Source organism: Coffea arabica, chromosome 11e, assembly GCF_036785885.1.
Source record: "Coffea arabica cultivar ET-39 chromosome 11e, Coffea Arabica ET-39 HiFi, whole genome shotgun sequence".
NCBI classification, from domain to species: Eukaryota; Viridiplantae; Streptophyta; class Magnoliopsida; order Gentianales; family Rubiaceae; genus Coffea; species Coffea arabica.
In genome coordinates, this window is record NC_092331.1 from 55,288,742 (window position 1) to 55,308,427 (window position 19,686).

The 19,686-nt window shown below is 35.3% G+C and overlaps 2 protein-coding genes and 1 long non-coding RNA gene across 3 annotated transcripts; 2 read left to right on the forward strand and 1 right to left on the reverse strand.

Moving 5' to 3' along the window:
* The first annotated feature begins 1,426 nt into the window (after positions 1–1,426).
* LOC140004484 (uncharacterized) lies at positions 1,427–5,238 on the forward strand. The gene is made up of 2 exons (XR_011825469.1): positions 1,427–1,742; positions 4,753–5,238. It is a non-coding gene; the product is annotated as an uncharacterized lncRNA (long non-coding RNA).
* Positions 1,738–4,660, forward strand: LOC113717996 (nuclear intron maturase 2, mitochondrial). The gene is made up of 2 exons (XM_027242880.2): positions 1,738–4,086; positions 4,300–4,660. Exon 1 carries the CDS (start codon positions 1,874–1,876, stop codon positions 4,055–4,057), a length of 2,184 nt encoding a protein of 727 aa, XP_027098681.1. The 5' UTR covers positions 1,738–1,873; the 3' UTR covers positions 4,058–4,086; positions 4,300–4,660.
* A 3,533-nt stretch (positions 5,239–8,771) lies between the features above and the next one.
* LOC113717652 (uncharacterized) lies at positions 8,772–9,745 on the reverse strand. The gene has a single exon (XM_027242427.2). The coding sequence runs from the start codon at positions 9,477–9,479 to the stop codon at positions 9,069–9,071; it is 411 nt and encodes a 136-aa protein (XP_027098228.1). The 5' UTR covers positions 9,480–9,745; the 3' UTR covers positions 8,772–9,068.
* Between the last annotated feature and the right edge of the window lie 9,941 nt (positions 9,746–19,686).

Below are 19,686 nucleotides of genomic sequence, written 5' to 3' on the forward strand. Positions count from 1 at the left end.
TCAAAATGAAGCAGTAAAATTTTTGTTCCTGTTCTCAATCTTGTAACTATATGCCTTTAATTGGGCTGTGATTTAAATGTTGATGCTGAAAACTTGTGTGAATTTACCATTTCAATTGGGCATCTCCAATTTCCTTTGTGCCAACGTATCTTCTATGTTGGTTAGCACATAAGGACTCAAATACTTGTCTAGTGCACAAACCATTTCTTCATTAATGCAAGGAGGGGGGAAAATGGCAAAATTGAAAGCTTCTTCTGTTAATATGCACTTGAGGCTGATAAGTATGTAATTAGATCAAGAAAACTTCAGCATGATGGAGGATGAAGTCGTCAAGTTACTTGAGTAGATAATCAAGTTGGGCTTGAGTACTCAAGTATAGCTTAATCAAATATTGTTCATAATTCAGTGTGGGGACGACACAAAAGTTTCCTTTGGCAGGACAAAATTGTATAAATTTTACGAGGGCAACTTCACACTTTTCATTAGATTTAGGAGGATGAAATCTAAATCTTTGGAGATACAACTGAAATTCTTTAATTTGTTGAATTAAAAAAAAAGAGAATAGTTTCTAAATTTTTGAGGGTTTGGCCCCCTCTATGTCCACAAAGGATTTTAGTTTCTTTAAATATTTATGATTTAATTCCAATAAAGTCTCTTAAAAATGCCTCATTCTCACATTGTCCTCCTAAATGTTTAATTGAACAAATCCAACCCATTGCACTATTGTCAATCATGCATAATTGTGCTGGCCAACCCAATTTCAGGCTGAATTTGTTATGTACAACATATAAGGTTTTGTGAACTAACTAAATTACCCTTCGCATATTATATCATAATAAAGTTTTGAACAAACTTTTGAGTTAATAAAATAAGTTAAAATAAAATCTAGATAATTATGCTTAATTTATGTAAAAACTTCTAAACTAATAAAATATAAAGCCTTTTTTTAAAAAAAAATCTTTTAGTAAGGGAATGGCGGAATTTGAGAAGTGGGAAGGGAGAAAGAGGAAAAGTACAATATACTTAACAATCACATTTTTTTAAATACATTTTGCAGTTGTAAAATAGCCATAAACTTTAATTAAGATAATAAACCAAAAGCTGTACAAAATTAGAATTTTTAACAATATGGGTAACAATTAGATTGTTTTAGACAAATTTTTATCGAGAGTAAGTAATCTAAAATTTCGGTAATTAAGAGCTGGCAGATTAATTCAATTTTTTTTTATAAAATCATGTGTGTTGCACGTGACCTATTTAACTAGAAATTGAGATTTTCCACCCAATTGTATCTAATTGAAAATTTGTAATAGTACATAGGGTGATTTGGTTCAATTGTATATTCAAGGGAGCAATGTGAGGAAAATATTTTTTGTGAGGTTTATAAGCTTTTTGATTTTACTATATGGTGCACGTGTGGCCTGTCTGAGCTCTAAAGGGTTCCTAAACTATTCACGCTTTCGAGTTAAATCAACGTGAGATCACTGTGCTGTAGGACGCTTTTATAATAAGAAAGAAAAGTACTTAAAAAAAAATGAAACTGAAAATGGAAAAAGAGGGAAAAAGAAAATACAGATCCCTCGAGGGTTTATTCAATTGTAGGGTTTAAGCTCTCTTGTGCTTTTCCACATTCTTGTCTTTACTCTAGCTTCAAATTTCTGTTTCTCTGATGCTTAAATCAAAGAGTTTGGATGCTGTAATTTCTCGGCAGCTGCCCATTTGCCGTCAATTTCTTGTTTCAAGTAAGAATTCGAAAACTCCCTGTTTTACTCTCTCTTTACTGGAATTTTAGCTGTAGAAATCATCAAAATTTTCTCTCAAGATGGAATGAATTGGAAAGACTGCCCCTTTTTATGAATTGGGATTTTCTGTAATGCATCGAGGGTTTAAATTATTTAGTCATAGGGTGCTCACAAGAACCTCAAATTTGCGCCCCAGAACAAGCACTATATTACGCACTGAATTGGGAAATTGGGACCGAAGAAATAATGGGTTTGGATTATTTAGAGCATTTATGTATACATTTACGCAAAATAGGCGAGTTCAGGACCCGAATGACCCGGCCACCTTGATGAAGGAGGATGGGGTTTCGGTCTCTAGTCAAATGTGGATTGAGAATTTTCGAGAACCTGAAAAAACCGTAACTAATTTGAGTGATTATTTGAGGAGATTTGAGTTGTGGGTGTTGGCTTATCAAAAGGTTGCTGCTGATGAAACAGGGGCATATGTGCCTCGTAGCTCAATAACAAGAGCTACCCTTGAAGATTTGTTGGCGTTGAGGAATGCAGTTCTGGACAATAGGTTTAAGTGGGGCGCTAGGTTAGAGTTTTTCATCAAGTCGCCTAGGGATAAGACTGATTACGAGTCATTGTCGAAGAGGAAAATCAGGGCTATTATGACCACCACGCAGCCAGCACCATTTCAGGATAGGATTGTTCAGGAGGTGTTGTTTTTAATTTTGGAGCCAGTTTATGAGGCTAGGTTTTCACAGAAGTCGTTTGCATTTAGACCAGGGAGAACGGCACATACGGTGATTAGGGTAATAAGGAGAAGCTTTGCTGGTTATTTGTGGTATATAAAGGGGGATTTAAGTACAGTGTTGGATGGGATGAAGGTTGGATTGGTTATAAGTGCTCTGATGAGGGATATTAGAGATAAGAAAGTGATTGATCTAATAAAGGCTGCTTTGACTACGCCTGTGATCACTAGTAAGGTTGAGGAGCCAAAGAAAAAGAAGAGGAGGAAGTATCAGAAGAAGAGAGTGCTGGCTGAAGATGAGCCAAAGCCTGATCCATACTGGTTGGTGTCCTTTTTCGGGTTTGCACCTGAAGAGGCTGAGAAAGTTCCTTCATGGGGGCATTGTGGTATCCTTAGTCCTTTGTTGGCTAATGTTTGTCTTGATGAATTGGATAGATGGATGGAAGGTAAGATTAAGGAGTTCTATCGGCCTTCAAAAAGTGATGTGATTTGGAATAGTCCAGAGGGAGAAGTTGAACAGGGAAATACATCCTGGCCAGAGTTTGTTCCCACGAGTGGTCCAGATAAGACCCGAAAGATTGATTACATCCGTTATGGTGGTCACATTCTCATCGGAGTTAGGGGCCCTAGGGCAGATGCAGCTACGCTGCGAAAGCAATTGATTGAGTTTTGTGATCAGAAGTATATGCTGAAGCTTGACAATGAGGATCTTCCCATCGAGCACATTACTAAAGGTATTATGTTTCTTGACCATGTATTATGCCGTCGAGTTGTGTATCCAACTCTTCGATACACTGCAACGGGGGGGAAGATCATTAGTGAGAAGGGTGTTGGGACGTTGTTGTCTGTTACGGCTAGCCTGAAACAATCTATTAAACAGTTTCGAAAGTTAGGCTTTCTCAAGGGGGATAGAGATCCAGATCCTCAGCCTTGCTTTAGAATGTTTCATGCCACTCAAGCTCACACAAATGCTCAAATGAATAAGTTATTGTCCACAATGGTTGAGTGGTACAGATATGCTGACAATCGGAAGAAAATTGTTAACTTTTGCTCTTATATTATAAGGGGTTCACTTGCTAAGCTTTATGCTGCAAAATACAAGCTTCGATCACGAGCAAAGGTCTACAAGATTGGTTCTAGAAATTTGAGTCGTCCTTTGAAAGAAAAGAAAGGACAATCTCCAGAGTACCATAATTTACTTAGAATGGGCCTTGTAGAGTCTATTGATGGGCTTCAGTATACCAGAATGTCCCTCGTGCCAGAGACTGACTATTCACCTTTTCCGGTTGGTTGGCGGCCTGATCATGAGAAGGCGTTGCTTGAATATATATGGCTCGATGATCCAAGAACCTTGGAGGAACAGCGTAGGTGCCTTGGAGAGCACGGACTAATTTCACCTCAAGATTATATCTCAATGCTTGTCTGGAACTACAAGAGAAATGCCATTCCCATGGATCAGCTTTCAATCATCACCCCAAGGGACAATAGACTGTTGTGCAGCTCAAATGAGGATAGTAATGATGAAAGAAACTCAGCCGAATTAGACAATGAAGAAAGCATACATGCTGCTCAAATGTAAAGAAATGTCAGAGTTCTGTGATCTTGAAGGTTATTGTTCTTTCTCTTGTAGCAGAAAATTTCTGTTAAAGATGATAACTGGATTTCTCTTATGAAGTACAATGATTACCTCGGCTTCAATACAGAAGGCATAGAATAGCTTGTATTTTTTTGTTACATATAATCTAACACACAAATTCACAAAAATTTAATTACTAAGACTTTCTCTGATTTATTTTCCCTTTTGGTTTTCTTCAAGCCTAGACATGTATATGGCGCCTGTGTATATTGTGAACTCAGTCAGCTGGGCATCTACAAGAAGCAACTTCTGGCTGCCCTCTTCCCGCCCCCTCTCCACCCCACCCCCACCCCAACCGAAACCCATATACTCCAAAAGCTCAATGCTTGGTTCTCGTTCTCGAATCATTTCTTGGTTGTGTGTTCTTTTGGGCTGTGAAACATATGTAGATGCTGCCTTTTGTCAGCCTTTGGTTTGGGATTCTTTTATTCCACTTTCCGTGCAATTGTTTCCATAGGGAATTAGATTATTATTTTCTTTTCATTTCTGAGTTTGTTTTGACACTTTTGTTTTGAAGCAATCAAGTGGTCAAATTATTGAATGCCATGGTTTGCTCTTTATGCTGGAATCTCAAGTGTTTTGCCACCATTTAACTATTATATCTCTTGTGTATCTTTCTGTTTCTTTTGTGGACGAAGGAGACTGTCGTGGTGTGTGTAGATGATGCTAGGTGACTTTGGAGTGGTCCTCTCATTAAGCTTGTGATATCCTGTTGCATCCCTGGCCTGATGTATAGGACGCTCCCTTGATGACAAGGACCGTGCAAGTTTATATTAGGAAGAAGTAGAAGATAACAATGAAGACGCTGAAGCGCACACTTCTTACTTTTGAGTTTCATATGAAAATAAAGGCTCCATATGCTTTTCTTTTTTCGGGTAATTTTGTATACACTGTCGGTGTATATACTATCATGATTAGATGAATGACACATATATAAAATTTAGATTTGAAATTTAAATTCAACATATGTGGTATCCATCCAAACATAATAGTGTATACACTGTCAGTGTACATAAGATTAATCCCTTTTTTTTTTGAATTGTTAATTTTTAGGTTACAACTTTGTATATGAAATCCATATTTTGGGTCTTCTAAGGGTAGTTGCTGGATTTGTGCTTTTATTTTCTGGAGATTGTCAAAATTTGGATCTAATCGGCTCAACGTGTCTTTGTATGGGAAGTACACGAGGAGAACGCTGCCAACAAGGAAGGCGCAAAACGTTCTGGTTCAACGCACGCAGTTGGCAAGCCAAATCCTTGTTTTCTTTATCTTACAAAACTCTTCACGCAACCACCAAATTGCTAGTAAACTACAAAAGAAATGATCCAAAATTAGACAATTTAGCAACCTTCAAAGGGCAAAGAAGTTTCAATTCTGGTCACTTCAAAGCATGGTTATTAAACTTGGACCAGTTTGACGGTTCATCTGGTCGACCTATGAACCAGTCCGATTACATTGACCGACAAACAAGTCACTTAATCGGATTGAGTTGATAATTAGATCGGATAAGAGAGAAATCGTTTGAAAAGTCAATAATCCGTTGGTTCAACTGTAAAAAATGAAAACCATGCCAATTCAACCACCAATTTGATTAAAAACTCAAATATACCGTTGGTTTGATCTGCAGTTGAACCACTATGATCCACAGTATAATTATTGAGGCGGTCTCCTTGGGAGGTTGATGACCGGCCTGGTTTAATAACTATAATCCACAGTATATCATTAGACAAATCAAACATGGGTTCGTACATAGTTATGTTCTTCTTCTCATGTGCAATTGCATTATGACGGATCTGTACACTTGAGATTCTTGCATTTGCTGTGATGTTTTTCCCTTATTTACAATGTCTATATCTATACTAGGATGCGCATTTCAAGTGCTTACACAAAGCCCGTTTAAGACGAGATTACTGATTTTTAGGTTTGTTTGGTTAGTGAATTATTAGCAAAAAATTTATCTACTTGCATCAACAACACATTTTTTAACCTTTTTTTTTATATCTCATATACACCATATAAAAAAAGTGGTACTTTCAAAAAATTATTCTAAATAATCTACTTTCCACACAATTTGGTCAGAAATCACTGAGTGGACAGCCCCTCTGCCCTTGAGAATCAATCCATCCATCCTGGATGCATTCAAAGATTTCAAAATGGAGCATAAATTAGTAGTTGTAAAGTTGCTTTACATCACTTACACGTTAACCAAAGAAGCGATGCTATATATATATATATATATATATATTGATGTGCCAATTGTGCTTGTAGAAGGGAAAATTAAAAGAGCACGCAATAGAGTATTATTGTCTGGCAGAAAATTTCATCCTATTGTATGATGGGAGCTTCTTTCTTTCTTTCTTAGCCTTCTTCCTTTTTGGTGTGTTTTACTCTACCCAAGAACAAAATGATTGTAGGTAGGTTATCTTCAGCTAGAAATAGCAAAACATCAAAAATGTCCTCTCTATCAATCGAGAGAGAGAGGAGAGGAACTATACTGACTACTAACTAAAACCATTTAAACATAAAAACACCTTTTGCCTGTTCTTTACTCCTTTCAATTGGGCTTCCTCCACATGGCAGAAAAGGTTGGAATCATCATTCTTTGCTTTTTCCTGAGAGATAAATTTAACAATTAGGGTCCCGCATGTAAGAAAGAAAATGTAACATAATTACAAGTAACAACTACCGATTCGTTTAAGATCAAATCAACTCGAAGATTAGTTGTTGTTAATTAGCTACATCAACCCCATATCGATTTGCTTCCAAGACAAGAAGTTTGGATAATCAACGAAATCATGAGGTGCCAAACCATACAAGGTTGAAATAAATTAGTAGGCTTAGAAAACTAACAGCGCGATGCTGACGGATCAACAGATGAGTAATAACCCAACAAACAAATGGTGGTTTGACACATGAAGAAGAAGCAATGGTGGAGTCCCATCTTGGTGTCAAATTTGGGTCCCAGGTCCTCGTTTCCAATGTTGATATCACTACTGCTTTCTACTCACTGACAAACTCTGACAGAAAAATCAGATGGTAAAGAGGTTTTCTTTTAGAACCTTCTTACATTTCCCCACAGGATAAATTTGGGAATGCCCAGTTGCCTTGGTTTTTTTCATGGGACCATTAATATTCTCCTCAAGAAAGAGCAAGCAAATTCTCTGTCATAAGGAAAGGAACCTTGTGGACGGTGACATGAAACTTTGGCATAAAATTGCTCAGCTTTAAGTATGGGTATGGGGACCTTTTTTTTAAAAAAAAAAAAAATTTTGTGCATCAAAGGGATTATAGCTTTGCTTCTTTCTGGAAAGGCTGCAAATATGAATATTCCCATCATATTTATCTTACCAATGGGTCAGTTACAAGAGCCTGTTGTTGCTGTATTCTTTTGTACGCAAGGTTTCTTTGTTACATCAGATGAATGATTATGTGAAATTTTCCCCAGTCTAGAACAAGTCCAATGTAACGTTATTTTTATTTTTTCAAATCATTTTCTTTATTTTATTCTCTGCTACATTTTTTGATTAATCTGAAACAATCCGTTACCATATTCTAGTCAAATCTTAGTCACAAGAATTATTATTCAGCCCAAACAGCTGTCACCTCTATATATAGAGAAGGTTGTCAAATTAATGTAGGTCACTGTGATGAAGAAAATTCCACAATATGAGCGTCTCAATCTGACTTTTCCATTTGAATCTGGTATCGCTATTGACCAATTCTTCTTTGCTCTCCAACCGTCCAAAATCTCCACTGTTTTCAAGCAGCCTAGATTACGTGTTCAATTAGTTTCAAAAAGCTTCAAGGTTTTCTCATTTCTTTGAACTTTGAAGAAGAAGTTGGTGAGTTGATAATAGTAGTATAAGACAAATTTTTGTATTTAATACTATATCTCCGTGCTGGGAAATTCTACAATACCTTTTGTACGTCTCATCGTTACGTATTAATTCACTGTTAGATATATAAATTATTGATTGATGTGACGAGAGTTTATTGAATCATAATTATGAATATGATATCCAAAAGGAATGATAGAATTTTCCATTAATACAATGGAACAAATATGAGAAACAATAAATGTAATAAATCGAACTTAAACTAAAGGTTATCAATTAATTGATATAGCATAGGAGGACCCTAAGTAATTAAATAATAGTGGACCCAAAAGGGAAAGGAGCTTAACTTTTCTATTGAGACGCCAGTGGAAATGCAAGCTGGTGGATAATATGTTGCTTTCATTATTGAGTCTTGAGTGCTCAACTAAAACTTGGCTCTTACATGTAAAGATAACGATCTATCATCAATAAATTTGAGACTTGACGGCAATTATGCACTGTTATTTCCCTTTTTATTGGTCTGTTTCTATACCAAAAATGTATAGGATGTTGGTTACCTTTATTTTCTGGTAGCAAACATTGCACTTACGCAACGCATCTTCTTATACGTAACATAGCCCATAATTGGGTATAAATCTAATGCTATTGATGGAAAAGAAAGAAAATAAATAAACAGAATACGACTAGCATTTCCTCAAGTCAATATAAATGTATTGACTGATCTCATCCCTTAAAAAAAAAAAATGGAAGAAGAAGAAGAAAAGATTAACTTGCAATGGAACAAAATTAAGGAAAATAATGTCCAAGAAAACAAAGAAAAATGAGGGGATAACATAATAAACTTTGATCAGATAATCAGCCCATATGAAATCAATCATAAAGAACAGGGTTATTCGTGACATTTCAATAATTTCTCACCATCGCAAAAGAAAAGGGCAAGGATTATGACACATTTGAAGATAGCTAAGGTAAAGCTAGAAATAGTCTAAAGGATCACAAACATTTCTCATCCATAAAAGTCTTCGTCATTAGAATCCGAATCTCTGCCTCATGAACTGCATCTGCTTCGAATCTTTACCTGGAAATTCTGAATCCTACAACAATTTGATCATATATCTTCACCACAAAGCTAGCTGAAGTATGCTTCCAACCAGCAATATAAATGGCAATCCAACAGTGAAGCTCCGGGCAGCCCTCGAAAAATTAGCATCAACAGGATATAAATTCCCTGGTGGACCTGTTACATATATGTACTGAGAAGGTGGAGTGGGCACAACGGGCCAGCCTGATGAACCAGGGGGAGGAGGGCAGGCGGGAGTAGGCGGCTTCTTGGGAGGCGGTGGTGGCGGAGGCAACGCCGGAGGGGGTGGAGGCAGTGTCGGCGGTGGCGGTGGCGGTGAAGGCACGGGACATGGATTGTTGCAAGGACAGCCTCCACACTTGTTTCCTTCATCAGGGCTCCCTGGAGCCTGTCCATTAATTGGAACTGCTAGAGCAAAAATGACCAAAATTACTGCCAACTGCAACATTTTGATCCTGGCTAGCTAGCCACTGGAAATTAAACTGACCTTGATGGGGCTTGATAATGTTTTTTAGCTGATTGGTTTTGATGACTAAAATTGATGGTCGGTGTAGTGATTGGTGACTATTCTTGGTGTAGAAAGAAGAAGAAGGTAGAAAGAAAGAAAATGAATGATGATGAAGTCTTGAAGAGCGGATTGCTTACGCTTCTAGGTGCATGAAAGTCACCAAAGACAGAAAAATAAAGGTCATATGTTTAGTAATTGGGGTTAGACATTAAGCAAATAGGAGTGTGACACGCACTGTCTCATCTATATATGTATATTTGGTATTGGCTTAATCTACAAGACAAATATCACATTGCATGTGGAGGGTCCAATTTAGGGCCCCATGGTTTAGGTATTTAGAAACCTCATCTTGTAGCTTTATGGTACTAATATCATATAATTGCATGCTCAAACTCTCAATAATGGTTAGCTTTTCATAAACTACATAATAATACTACACAGGGACGGAGCCAGAAATTTATTTTTGGGGGGCCGAAGTGTATTAAAAAAAATTTTTTGTGACGAAATAAATATATTTAATAAGTAAAATTTAGAATCAATAATTATAAAAATAATAAAAACATATAATTATATGGAGAATGATTAAAAATGGTAGCTCTGCAGGGAGGATCTGGGTATGTTCGAGGGGTACGATATCAGAATATGAGAGTAGATGACGTTTCAAATCCCATTATCATTGACCAATTCTACTGTGATTCGCCGACGCCTTGCCAGAACCAGGTATGATTCACCCTCTAGCTTCATGGTTTTCCAGAATAGCTGGTTAATTGGGAACCAGACGGACTTTGTATTTTCTGCTCTCTTTGGTGAATAAACTCTGAATGATACTAAAATTCGACCAAAAAAAAAAAAAGTGCAGGCAATTGTTTATCTACTCATCCTTAAAATATCCTGACAACGACTTTTTATATCCAGAGTTCTGCAGTTGAAATAAGTGAAATCATGTACAAGAACATTAGCGGGACTTCCAAAAGCAAAAACGCCATGAAATTTGCATGCAGCGACACGGTTCCTTGCAGCCACATTGTGCTGAACAACATCAACCTAGAATCTAGGGATGGTACCGTAGAGACTTATTGCAACTCTGCCATAGGGTTTGGGTATGGATACGTGCAACCCTCTGCGGAATGTCTGACCTCATCAGACAAAGAAAAAATCATCAAGCAGGAGCCTGAGCTTGCCCTCTGCGGAATGGCTGGGCTGGCCGCCGGAATCCCCTATATATAGGGGGTTTTCCGGCGGCTTGGGGGGGGGGGCTTAAGCCCCCACCAGCCCCCCTTAAATCCGTGGCTGATACTACATGTATATATGTTACTCTAAAAAGAATGGTTGTCTCCTCTAATGTATAAGATGCTCTTGTTCTTTTATTTCTTCCAAACAAGGGGGTTGGTAAAATGATCAAAGAATACACACGAGATTCTCAATAAAAAATGACACAACTTTGATGGAGAAATGGTTTCTACCATGGTTTAGGCCTGCTCTTCATTGAACTCAACACGTCTTAAACAATCCCATAAAAAATAAGCATTTGTTTCATCATAAAATTCTCTGCCTTTTATTTTCAAGATGTTAGAAGTCAAGGTGTTGGTTCTATACTTCTATGCTGCATGTGGGATGACCTTTCCTCGACTTCTTTTCCAACCATATTATATATACTATGAGATCGAAGCATGTAATAATATGTGGACAGGCAATATTACTTGTAAAATGATAAAAGCTACTTCCTAAAGGAACCTTATTCCTTACAAAGACGATAAAGTCACCGTTATGTACAAAGATAGATGGAACACAAAAATATTGGACAGCCTATCATTTGCATAAAAATATTCAATATCAACTTTACACTGCATAATATTTCTGCATTAATTGTTGACATGATCCTCTCATTTTTCTGTGGTCTGCCCATGTGTTGTGAGGCGCCAGCCACTTTGTTTATTCAATTTTGAGCAAATTTCAGCTCAAGGTTTACAAATTAAGATTGAGAGACATGGGAATTTTCATGTGATGATGGAAGCATGTTCCTAGAAATTTTGAAATTGAGTGCCCTGCCCCAGAAGAACTTGCTAAAACTAGACATTGTTAAATATGTTTGTAGAACAAAAAGGCATTATAAAGAACTTGGCTGATAACACAATGCTACAAAAATCTCATTGACAGTAGAATTTTTTTTGGTTGGTTGTGACTTGATTTTTTTTCTTAAAAAAAAAAAAAAAAACTCTAGGCTACAAGGATGTGGAAAAAATATATATAAAGGACAACGGTGAATTTTTGTCAAATGTTTTACGTACCACTAAAGCATACTGCCATCGAAATAAGACATGGACCTAAGGAATTTGCTATGGCAGGTTACTTCTAGCTCGCATCTTTTTTTTTTTTTTGGAGTCATATGTTACCTACCCAGTATTCACCTTAGTCTTCAAATCCCCAAGAAACTTCTTCCAAAAAAAAAAAAAAAATCGCCTAGAAACCTTAAAAGGAAAATTTTCATTTTCTTGTTCCCCATACAAGACTTTGAAATTACTATCAGCGGTTCTTTTTTAAAGTCGTTTCTCAACAAATCTCGAAAGAAAAAAGATGGACACTTTAGATTGACATAAAGACTTTAGATTTATATTTGGACGATAATAAAAAAAATTAGATTTACAGTTGACTAAATTTGAAGTGTATAATAGACAAAAATGGATGTTATAATTATACTATACCCAAATACATCAATATTGTTGATGGACATTAAAACAAGACCAGTAGATTCTTCAAAAACAAAAACAAAAAAAAAAAGGATCCAAATGTCCAAATCAATTTATGTAAAATTTTGGGCTACTGTTTCCTGCATTATGGCCATAGCTAATTGGTCCTGGATTCATGCGGCTGCATAAGGCTTAAATGTCCCACTTACACGCAGTTCCAATTTGAAAAGAACGTAATGATCCAAATGTCTGATATGATGAACAGACTCCAGCCCAAAAGGACATTGGCCTGATCCAAATGTCTGTCTCATCTTTACTATACTAAAAGCGTCAGTTGGCTTTGCTACAGTGAAAATGGGCCGGTTATACTGTAATTGTTGTGCCTTTGAGGGGCGTTTTGGTCTTTCGGCATTGGATGGCAATGGCTTTGCTGGAAATTCACATCTGTCCGCGTGGCTCTCTTGGTCAGCAATTTCCTCTTCATGTGATTAGCATTAGCCTTAGTGGTGCTTCATATTTCGGTAATGCCATTTGCTGTTTCTCTCTTACTCAGGACACTGGAAGATGCATGCTATAGTATTGTGGTTCCTTTGTAATTTATTTGTTCTTTGTACCTCTTTTGTTTGAGTCATTGTTGCCCCTTGTGATCCGGAGAGATGGGCAACCTTAGCTATTTATGAGTATTAGTTTAGCCTTAGGTGTTTGCCATATTTTCCAATCATGCCATTTATTTTTCCCTTCATTCAACATGTATGTTATATTTGCTTGGTTGTTTTGTAATTTTGTTATTTTTTGACCCTAATTTTTGTTGACTTATTGTTCTCTTTTGTGGACAACACAGATAGATGTTCGCGTGGGGCTCTTGGATGGGAACATTTTGGCGGTCAGCAATTCCTATCGTTCGGTTCTTGGTTCTGTTCTTGGTTTTCAGCAAGTATAGAGGGATCCCCGTGTAAACTTTTTTTTTTTTTTTTTTTTGCAAAAGGACAAACTTTCTTCATAAAAAATTTATGTAATTTAAGAAATGAATTATAATTTTTGAACTTTTACAATAGTCCCAATTTTTTCTTTCAAGTATGAAAAAATGATTCTAGAAATACATATTTTCTAATTTTAAACACGAGTTTGTCACCCCATTTCTAAAATAAATCCATCCTTTATTTCTTAGCATTTTATTTCAATCTATCCTTAAACACAAGTCGATTTGGAATTCACCATTTAAAGATTCCAACTATCTCTTGGTTTTGAATAACACTTCTATTAAAAAAGAAAAAGAAACAGAGAAACTCACCTATTTTAGCACATGATTTAAGAATACAAAATAACCTATAATTTTGCAGCTTATGATACAGATTACAACAAAAAAAAATCATCAACCAAGTTACCGAAAGAATCATCAAATGAGTAAGAATTATAGATCCAAAGAACCTAGAAAATAGAAATGAAAAATTTTTAACTCAAGAAATCGTTGGATATTGTATATATCTAAGTCATTATCTTAGTGAAAATTCAAAGAGATTCTTCCATGCTTGTCGTACTCACCACATAAAGTGCTGCCTCCTATACAAATTATCAAATCCAAAATCATCAAAATCTACAAAAATAAACAAAGAATAGACAACCAAAAAAGGGGAAGAAAGAAAGAAAAATAAGAAAATATGTATATTTACCCCTGCAAGTTGAAGTCGTTCAATATTGAGAGTCCAAGACTCATTTTCAATAGATGATGTCTTGTCTAAAGATACCATTGTTGCTCCCTTCATTCTTGAATACTTTTAATCTATCAATCAAACAATCATCTGAATTGCAACAAACAAAAAAGGTTCCAATATGAAATCTTGATTAGGAGAAATGATATGGTGGGATAGAGTTGAATAAAAATTATATGCCATGCATCCAGACCTATTAATGTAAAAGAAAAAAGCCATTGAATATACAAAAAAATTTAATTTAATTTTACATTGGTCTAAAAATATTTTTAAATATGTTTGAAAGCTCATTCAAGTATAGCAAACAATAGAAAATGATAAACCCATTTTATAATGTTAGGCATTATTTAGTGATTAATGCTACATTAAAAAAGTTAGATAACCATGCCTTATAATTCTACCTAATTTTAGTCATTACTTACTGATTAATGCTACATTAAGAATGTTAGATAACCTAATTTCAAGGTCTTATTTATCAGTGCAATTAGGAAAAAATACACACTCACACACATGACGACTGTTAGATCGTTGATAATTTATTGCAGATATGAAATACCAATATATCGTATCGATATCTCATATTAAGTCAATTAGTAGTCCAAGTCCAGTAGGTACAAAAATCTCTTCAACTTCATAAATAAATTGAGTAAACGAATAACGATAATAACCAATTTACCTAAAGTTAAATTCCCCATAGTTACTAGCACCCATCATATATTTAATATATAACTATTTTATATTAATTCACTTGTCTTCATTTTAACTTGTTCAACACAGACCCAGGGCATCCTCACGCATCGCGTGAGGCTGAAAAAACTAGTAGTTCAGTAAAGATGAGTGTTTTTGCGGCAGAGCCATTTGCACCCTCAAAAGACTTCATGCCTTGGATTGCTATTTATTTTATTTTTCATAGAAAAATGTAAAGTAACTTGTTTGGATTGCTGGTTTTTTCAGAGCTTTATAGAAAAATATAATATAAAGATTTGATTTATGTAAACTAAAAAAATGATTGAAAAATATATTTATAAAAAACGCAAAAAAAATTTATTAGACAATTATAATCCAAACATATAGGTCTGCCTTGAAAAGATTCGCGAATCGCTAAAAGGAAATGTTAGATTAGGTGTGAAGTTCTCTACGGGGGAGGGAGTGTAAGTGAGAGGTCTCGGATTCGAGTCCTCCTACTTACACTTAAAAAAAAGTATAAAAAAAAGGTGTGAAGTTCTCTACGATAAGTGATATCTGCGCTTTAAGAGCAGCTTTTGGCACTCCAGTATAATGTTTTATTGCATGAAAGAATATTAAGTGCCAAGGATTGTTTTGAAGTGTAAATGTCATTTGCCTTTTTAGGAAAATTTGTTTTCATCTCATGAATTTGTAGATGTGTCCCCAATTGACTCAAAAGAAAAAAAAAATTATAGGTATTGGATATTATAAAAAAATGTTGTTTTTACTCACACTAATTCCTAGAAGTTCATGCGCGTGTTAATAAGCAATTTGATTACAATTGTTAACAAAACAAACAAGGACATATAATCCATCGATTTGACAATGACCACAAATAAAAAAGCATTTTATAGATTTTTTTTCCTTTTGGTAAGTTCCGATATTGTTATTCCAGGATAAAGAACAGCACTATACTGATGAAACAAGCCTACATGAGCAATTTATACATCAAAATATAGAAACAAGAAAATGTTAGACAAAAATGACGAGGTCAAACTGCCAAGAAATGCTGCAATTTCCAGTTGTAGTTCAGTCTAGTGCATAACAAAAATTTCATACTTTAATGAATTGTAAGACATCAATAGTTTTTTTTTTTAATGTCCTCATGTGTTACTAATCCTTATACTATATAAGATCGAGTTTTGGTCAAAAAGTGGATTGAATTTCAACTGCATGGGTAGGGGCTTTTTAGGAATGTAAAATGTTGTGTATTATTTTAAAAACTTTAGATACAAGTGAAGGAAGCATGTGTTTAGGTATGTTTACCGAAATGACCTCATTTTAATACATTTAATTTTCTGATTGATGAGACATCTGGGTATTTGGGAAATGTGTAATTAGTGTGCAACCGTTTTTGCATTCATACAACACATATATGCTTGTGTGTTAGTATAATTACTAGAATGTCTTAACAACAGTGTGACTTTTGAGATGCAGATAACCGTTTGAGAATGTTGCTTTGTCTAAAACGTGTAAATGGTTGTTGAACTCTTATCAATGTTAAAGCTTTGGTCGGAACCTATTTCTCTGTCATTTATATTTGAATTTTATAGCCACTAACATGGGTCAGTTTATCCCCTTTCAACTTCAGGGATTAAGTTTTCCCTTTTTGTTTTTGTCTAAAACGATTTGCCTCATCGTTTTCCCTTTCATCCGAGCTCAACTCTGAAATTACCCATTTGTTTGTCATTTATTACAGCCCAATTAAATAGCCAAAACGTTGGTATGTTAATGCCTAAACGGCTGAGCATCAGTTTCTCCCTTTTCGCATTCTATGATTGGGATATTTCTTCTTGGCTTTATACTAAGCATCTCAGAATGTTCTTCAATCGCAACTACTCCTGGTGGTTTAGTTTGAGGTTAGATTTCCCTCCCCCTCCCCCCAATTTTTTTAGTTCCTCCCTTAATTTTGTCGGTGTGTGCTTAGTTCCTGCAATTGGAGACTCTCATCATGAACTTTAGCTGCAAGAAAGAGATTTTTGTTCAAATTCGGTTGCCCTCTGTAATTTGACTGGTATACTTATAATGTTATAGGTTTGGAGCAACAACAGGAGAGAGCTCTCGGTGAGGATTATGGAATAAGGTTAGCTTTCTGTGGTGCTCTGCCTTTCTACATTATGTACGAACTTCATTTTCACAGAGTTTGATTGTAAAGCTTTGTGAATTGCTTGATTATATCGTTTATTGTTGATTTGAGTGTGAAGTGTTCACTTTACTCACTGCTAAATGAGTGCTTTATTTTATATTGTATAAGAACAAATTTTTATGCTGAATTACAATTCCGAAATTGCAATAAAAGTTCACGATAACTAAACTGCTATCAAGTATTAGAACCTCTGCTGCACTTGCTAATATCTTGTCGAATTTAATCTATAATGAAAAAAAGCAATATTGGACTTGCATGCACTAATTTGTCAAATGCAAGCTGATCAAGGCTACTACTAATACCTTTGGTTTACTATCCTGATACACCTCCTGTTGACACCCAATCATTTGCAGCCATTGTTAAGTGTCTTGGCTGCCATTACTCTGTCCTTATATCTTGGCCTCAAGATTCCCTTTTCTTGGCCTCTGCTTCAGTAGTATTATCCTTGTTACCAGGTTTATAGAATCCAATTAGAAAATGAATCACAAATATAACCAATATAAAGTTAATAAAATTACCTGCAATCTTTTAAATGCATGATGATTAAAGAATAAAGACAACATTGAGATACAAAACACAAAGAAGATATCACAAGATGCTAAAGTTCTCAACAACTGAATTGCCATCGAGTATCAGATTCCCATCTTCACTAATATTATCCTCTTTACCAGATTTATACAATTCAGTTTATCTTGAGAGCATAACTATTCCTCTATTTCTAAATTATATCTTCATCTTTAGACTGATTGTTTACTTGAGCTAAAAGTAGATCACATGGCATTTGATAAATGTCAAGTTTATAAGATAGAGAATTGACAAGTTTAAACTTTGGTTTTTTAACCCAAGTTTAAATGAAATTACGAGTTTGTTTCTGTTGAAAATGAAAACATTTTCTGGAAGTGGGACATCTGGGTATTTGGGAAATGTGTAATTAGTGTGCAACCGTTTTTGCATTTCATACAATACATATATGCTTGTGTGTTAGTGTAATTACTAGAATGTCTTAACAACAGTGTGACTTTTGAGATGCAGATAACCGTTTGAGAATGTTGCTTTGTCTGAAACGTGTGAATGGTTGTTGAACTCTTATCAATGTTAAAGCTTTGGTCGGAACCTATTTCTCTGTCATTTATATCTGAATTTTATAGCCATTAACATGGGTCAGTTTATCCCCTTTCAACTTCAGGGATTAAGTTTTCCCTTTTTGCTTTTGTCTAAAACGATTTGCCTCATCGTTTCCCCTTTCATCCGAGCTCAGCTCTGAAATTACCCATTTGCTTGTCATTTATTACAGCCCAATTAAATAGCCAAAACGTTGGTATGTTAATGCCTAAACGACTGAGCATCAGTTTCTCCCTTTTCGCATTCTATGATTGGGATATTTCTTCCTGGCTTTATACTAAGCATCTCAGAATGTTCTTCAATCGCAACTACTCCTGGTGGTTTAGCTTGAGGTTAGATTTCCCTCCCCCTCCCCCCAATTTTTTTAGTTCCTCTCTTAATTTTGTCGGTGTGTGCTTAGTTCCTGCAATTGGAGACTCTCATCATGAACTTTAGCTGCAAGAAAGAGATTTTTGTACAAATTCGGTTGCCCTCTGTAATTTGACTGGTATGCTTATAATATTATAGGTTTGGAGCAACAACAGGAGAGAGCTCTCGGTGAGGATTATGGAATAAGGTTAGCTTTCTGTGGTGCTCTGCCTTTCTACATTATGTACGAACTTCATTTTCACAGAGTTTGATTGTAAAGCTTTGTGAATTGCCTGATTATATCGTTTATTATTGATTTGAGTGTGAAGTGTTCACTTTACTCACTGCTAAATGAGTGCTTTATTTTATATTGTATAAGAACAAATTTTTATGCTGAATTACAATTCCGAAATTGCTATAAAAGTTCACGATAACTAAACTGCTATCAAGTATTAGAACCTCTGCTGCACTTGCTAATATCTTGTCGAATTTAATCTATAATGAAAAAAAGCAATATTGGACTTGCATGCACTAATTTGTCAAATGCAAGCTGATCAAGACTACTACTAATACCTTTGGTTTACTATCCTAATACACCTCCTGTTGACACCCAATCATTTGCAGCCATTGTTAAGTGTCTTGGCTGCCATTACTCTGTCCTTATATCTTGGCCTCAAGATTCCCTTTTCTTGGCCTCTGCTTCAGTAGTATTATCCTTGTTACCAGGTTTATAGAATCCAATTAGAAAATGAATCACAAATATAACCAATATAAAGTTAATAAAATTACCTGCAATCTTTTAAATGCATGATGATTAAAGAATAAAGACAACATTGAGATACAAAACACAAAGAAGATATCACAAGATGCTAAAGTTCTCAACCACTGAATTGCCATCAAGTATCAGATTCCCATCTTCACTAATATTATCCTCTTTACCATATTTATACAATTCAGTTTATCTTGAGAGCATAACTATTTCTCTATTTCTAAATTATATCTTCATCTTTAGACTGATTGTTTACTTGAGCTAAAAGTAGATCACATGGCATCTGATAAATGTCAAGTTTATAAGATAAAGAATTGACAAGTTTAAACTTTGGTTTTTTAACCCAAGTTTAAATGAAATTACGAGTTTGTTTCTGTTGAAAATGAAAACATTTTCTGGAAGTGGGAGGATTTTGGATTTTGTGATGTCACAGATTCTTTAAGATGCGAGATAGGTTATATGATACACTTTACTTATTTTTTCTTCTCACATGCATAATTTCAAACTTGAATTGTCATATTTCATGACTCTTTCTTCTCAAATTACCTCTCTAAATATCGGCACCAAACACCCGCGTGATGCGCGGGCACTTCCCTCTCCCTAGTTATTTAAATATATAATACTTATGTCGGTAAATTTT

Excerpts from the sequence above, each read along its gene's own strand:
- LOC113717996 (XM_027242880.2), top strand. The coding sequence starts at position 1,874 with ATGCATCGAGGGTTTAAATTATTTAGTCATAGGGTGCTCACAAGAACC.
- LOC113717652 (XM_027242427.2), bottom strand. The coding sequence starts at position 9,479 with ATGTTGCAGTTGGCAGTAATTTTGGTCATTTTTGCTCTAGCAGTTCCA.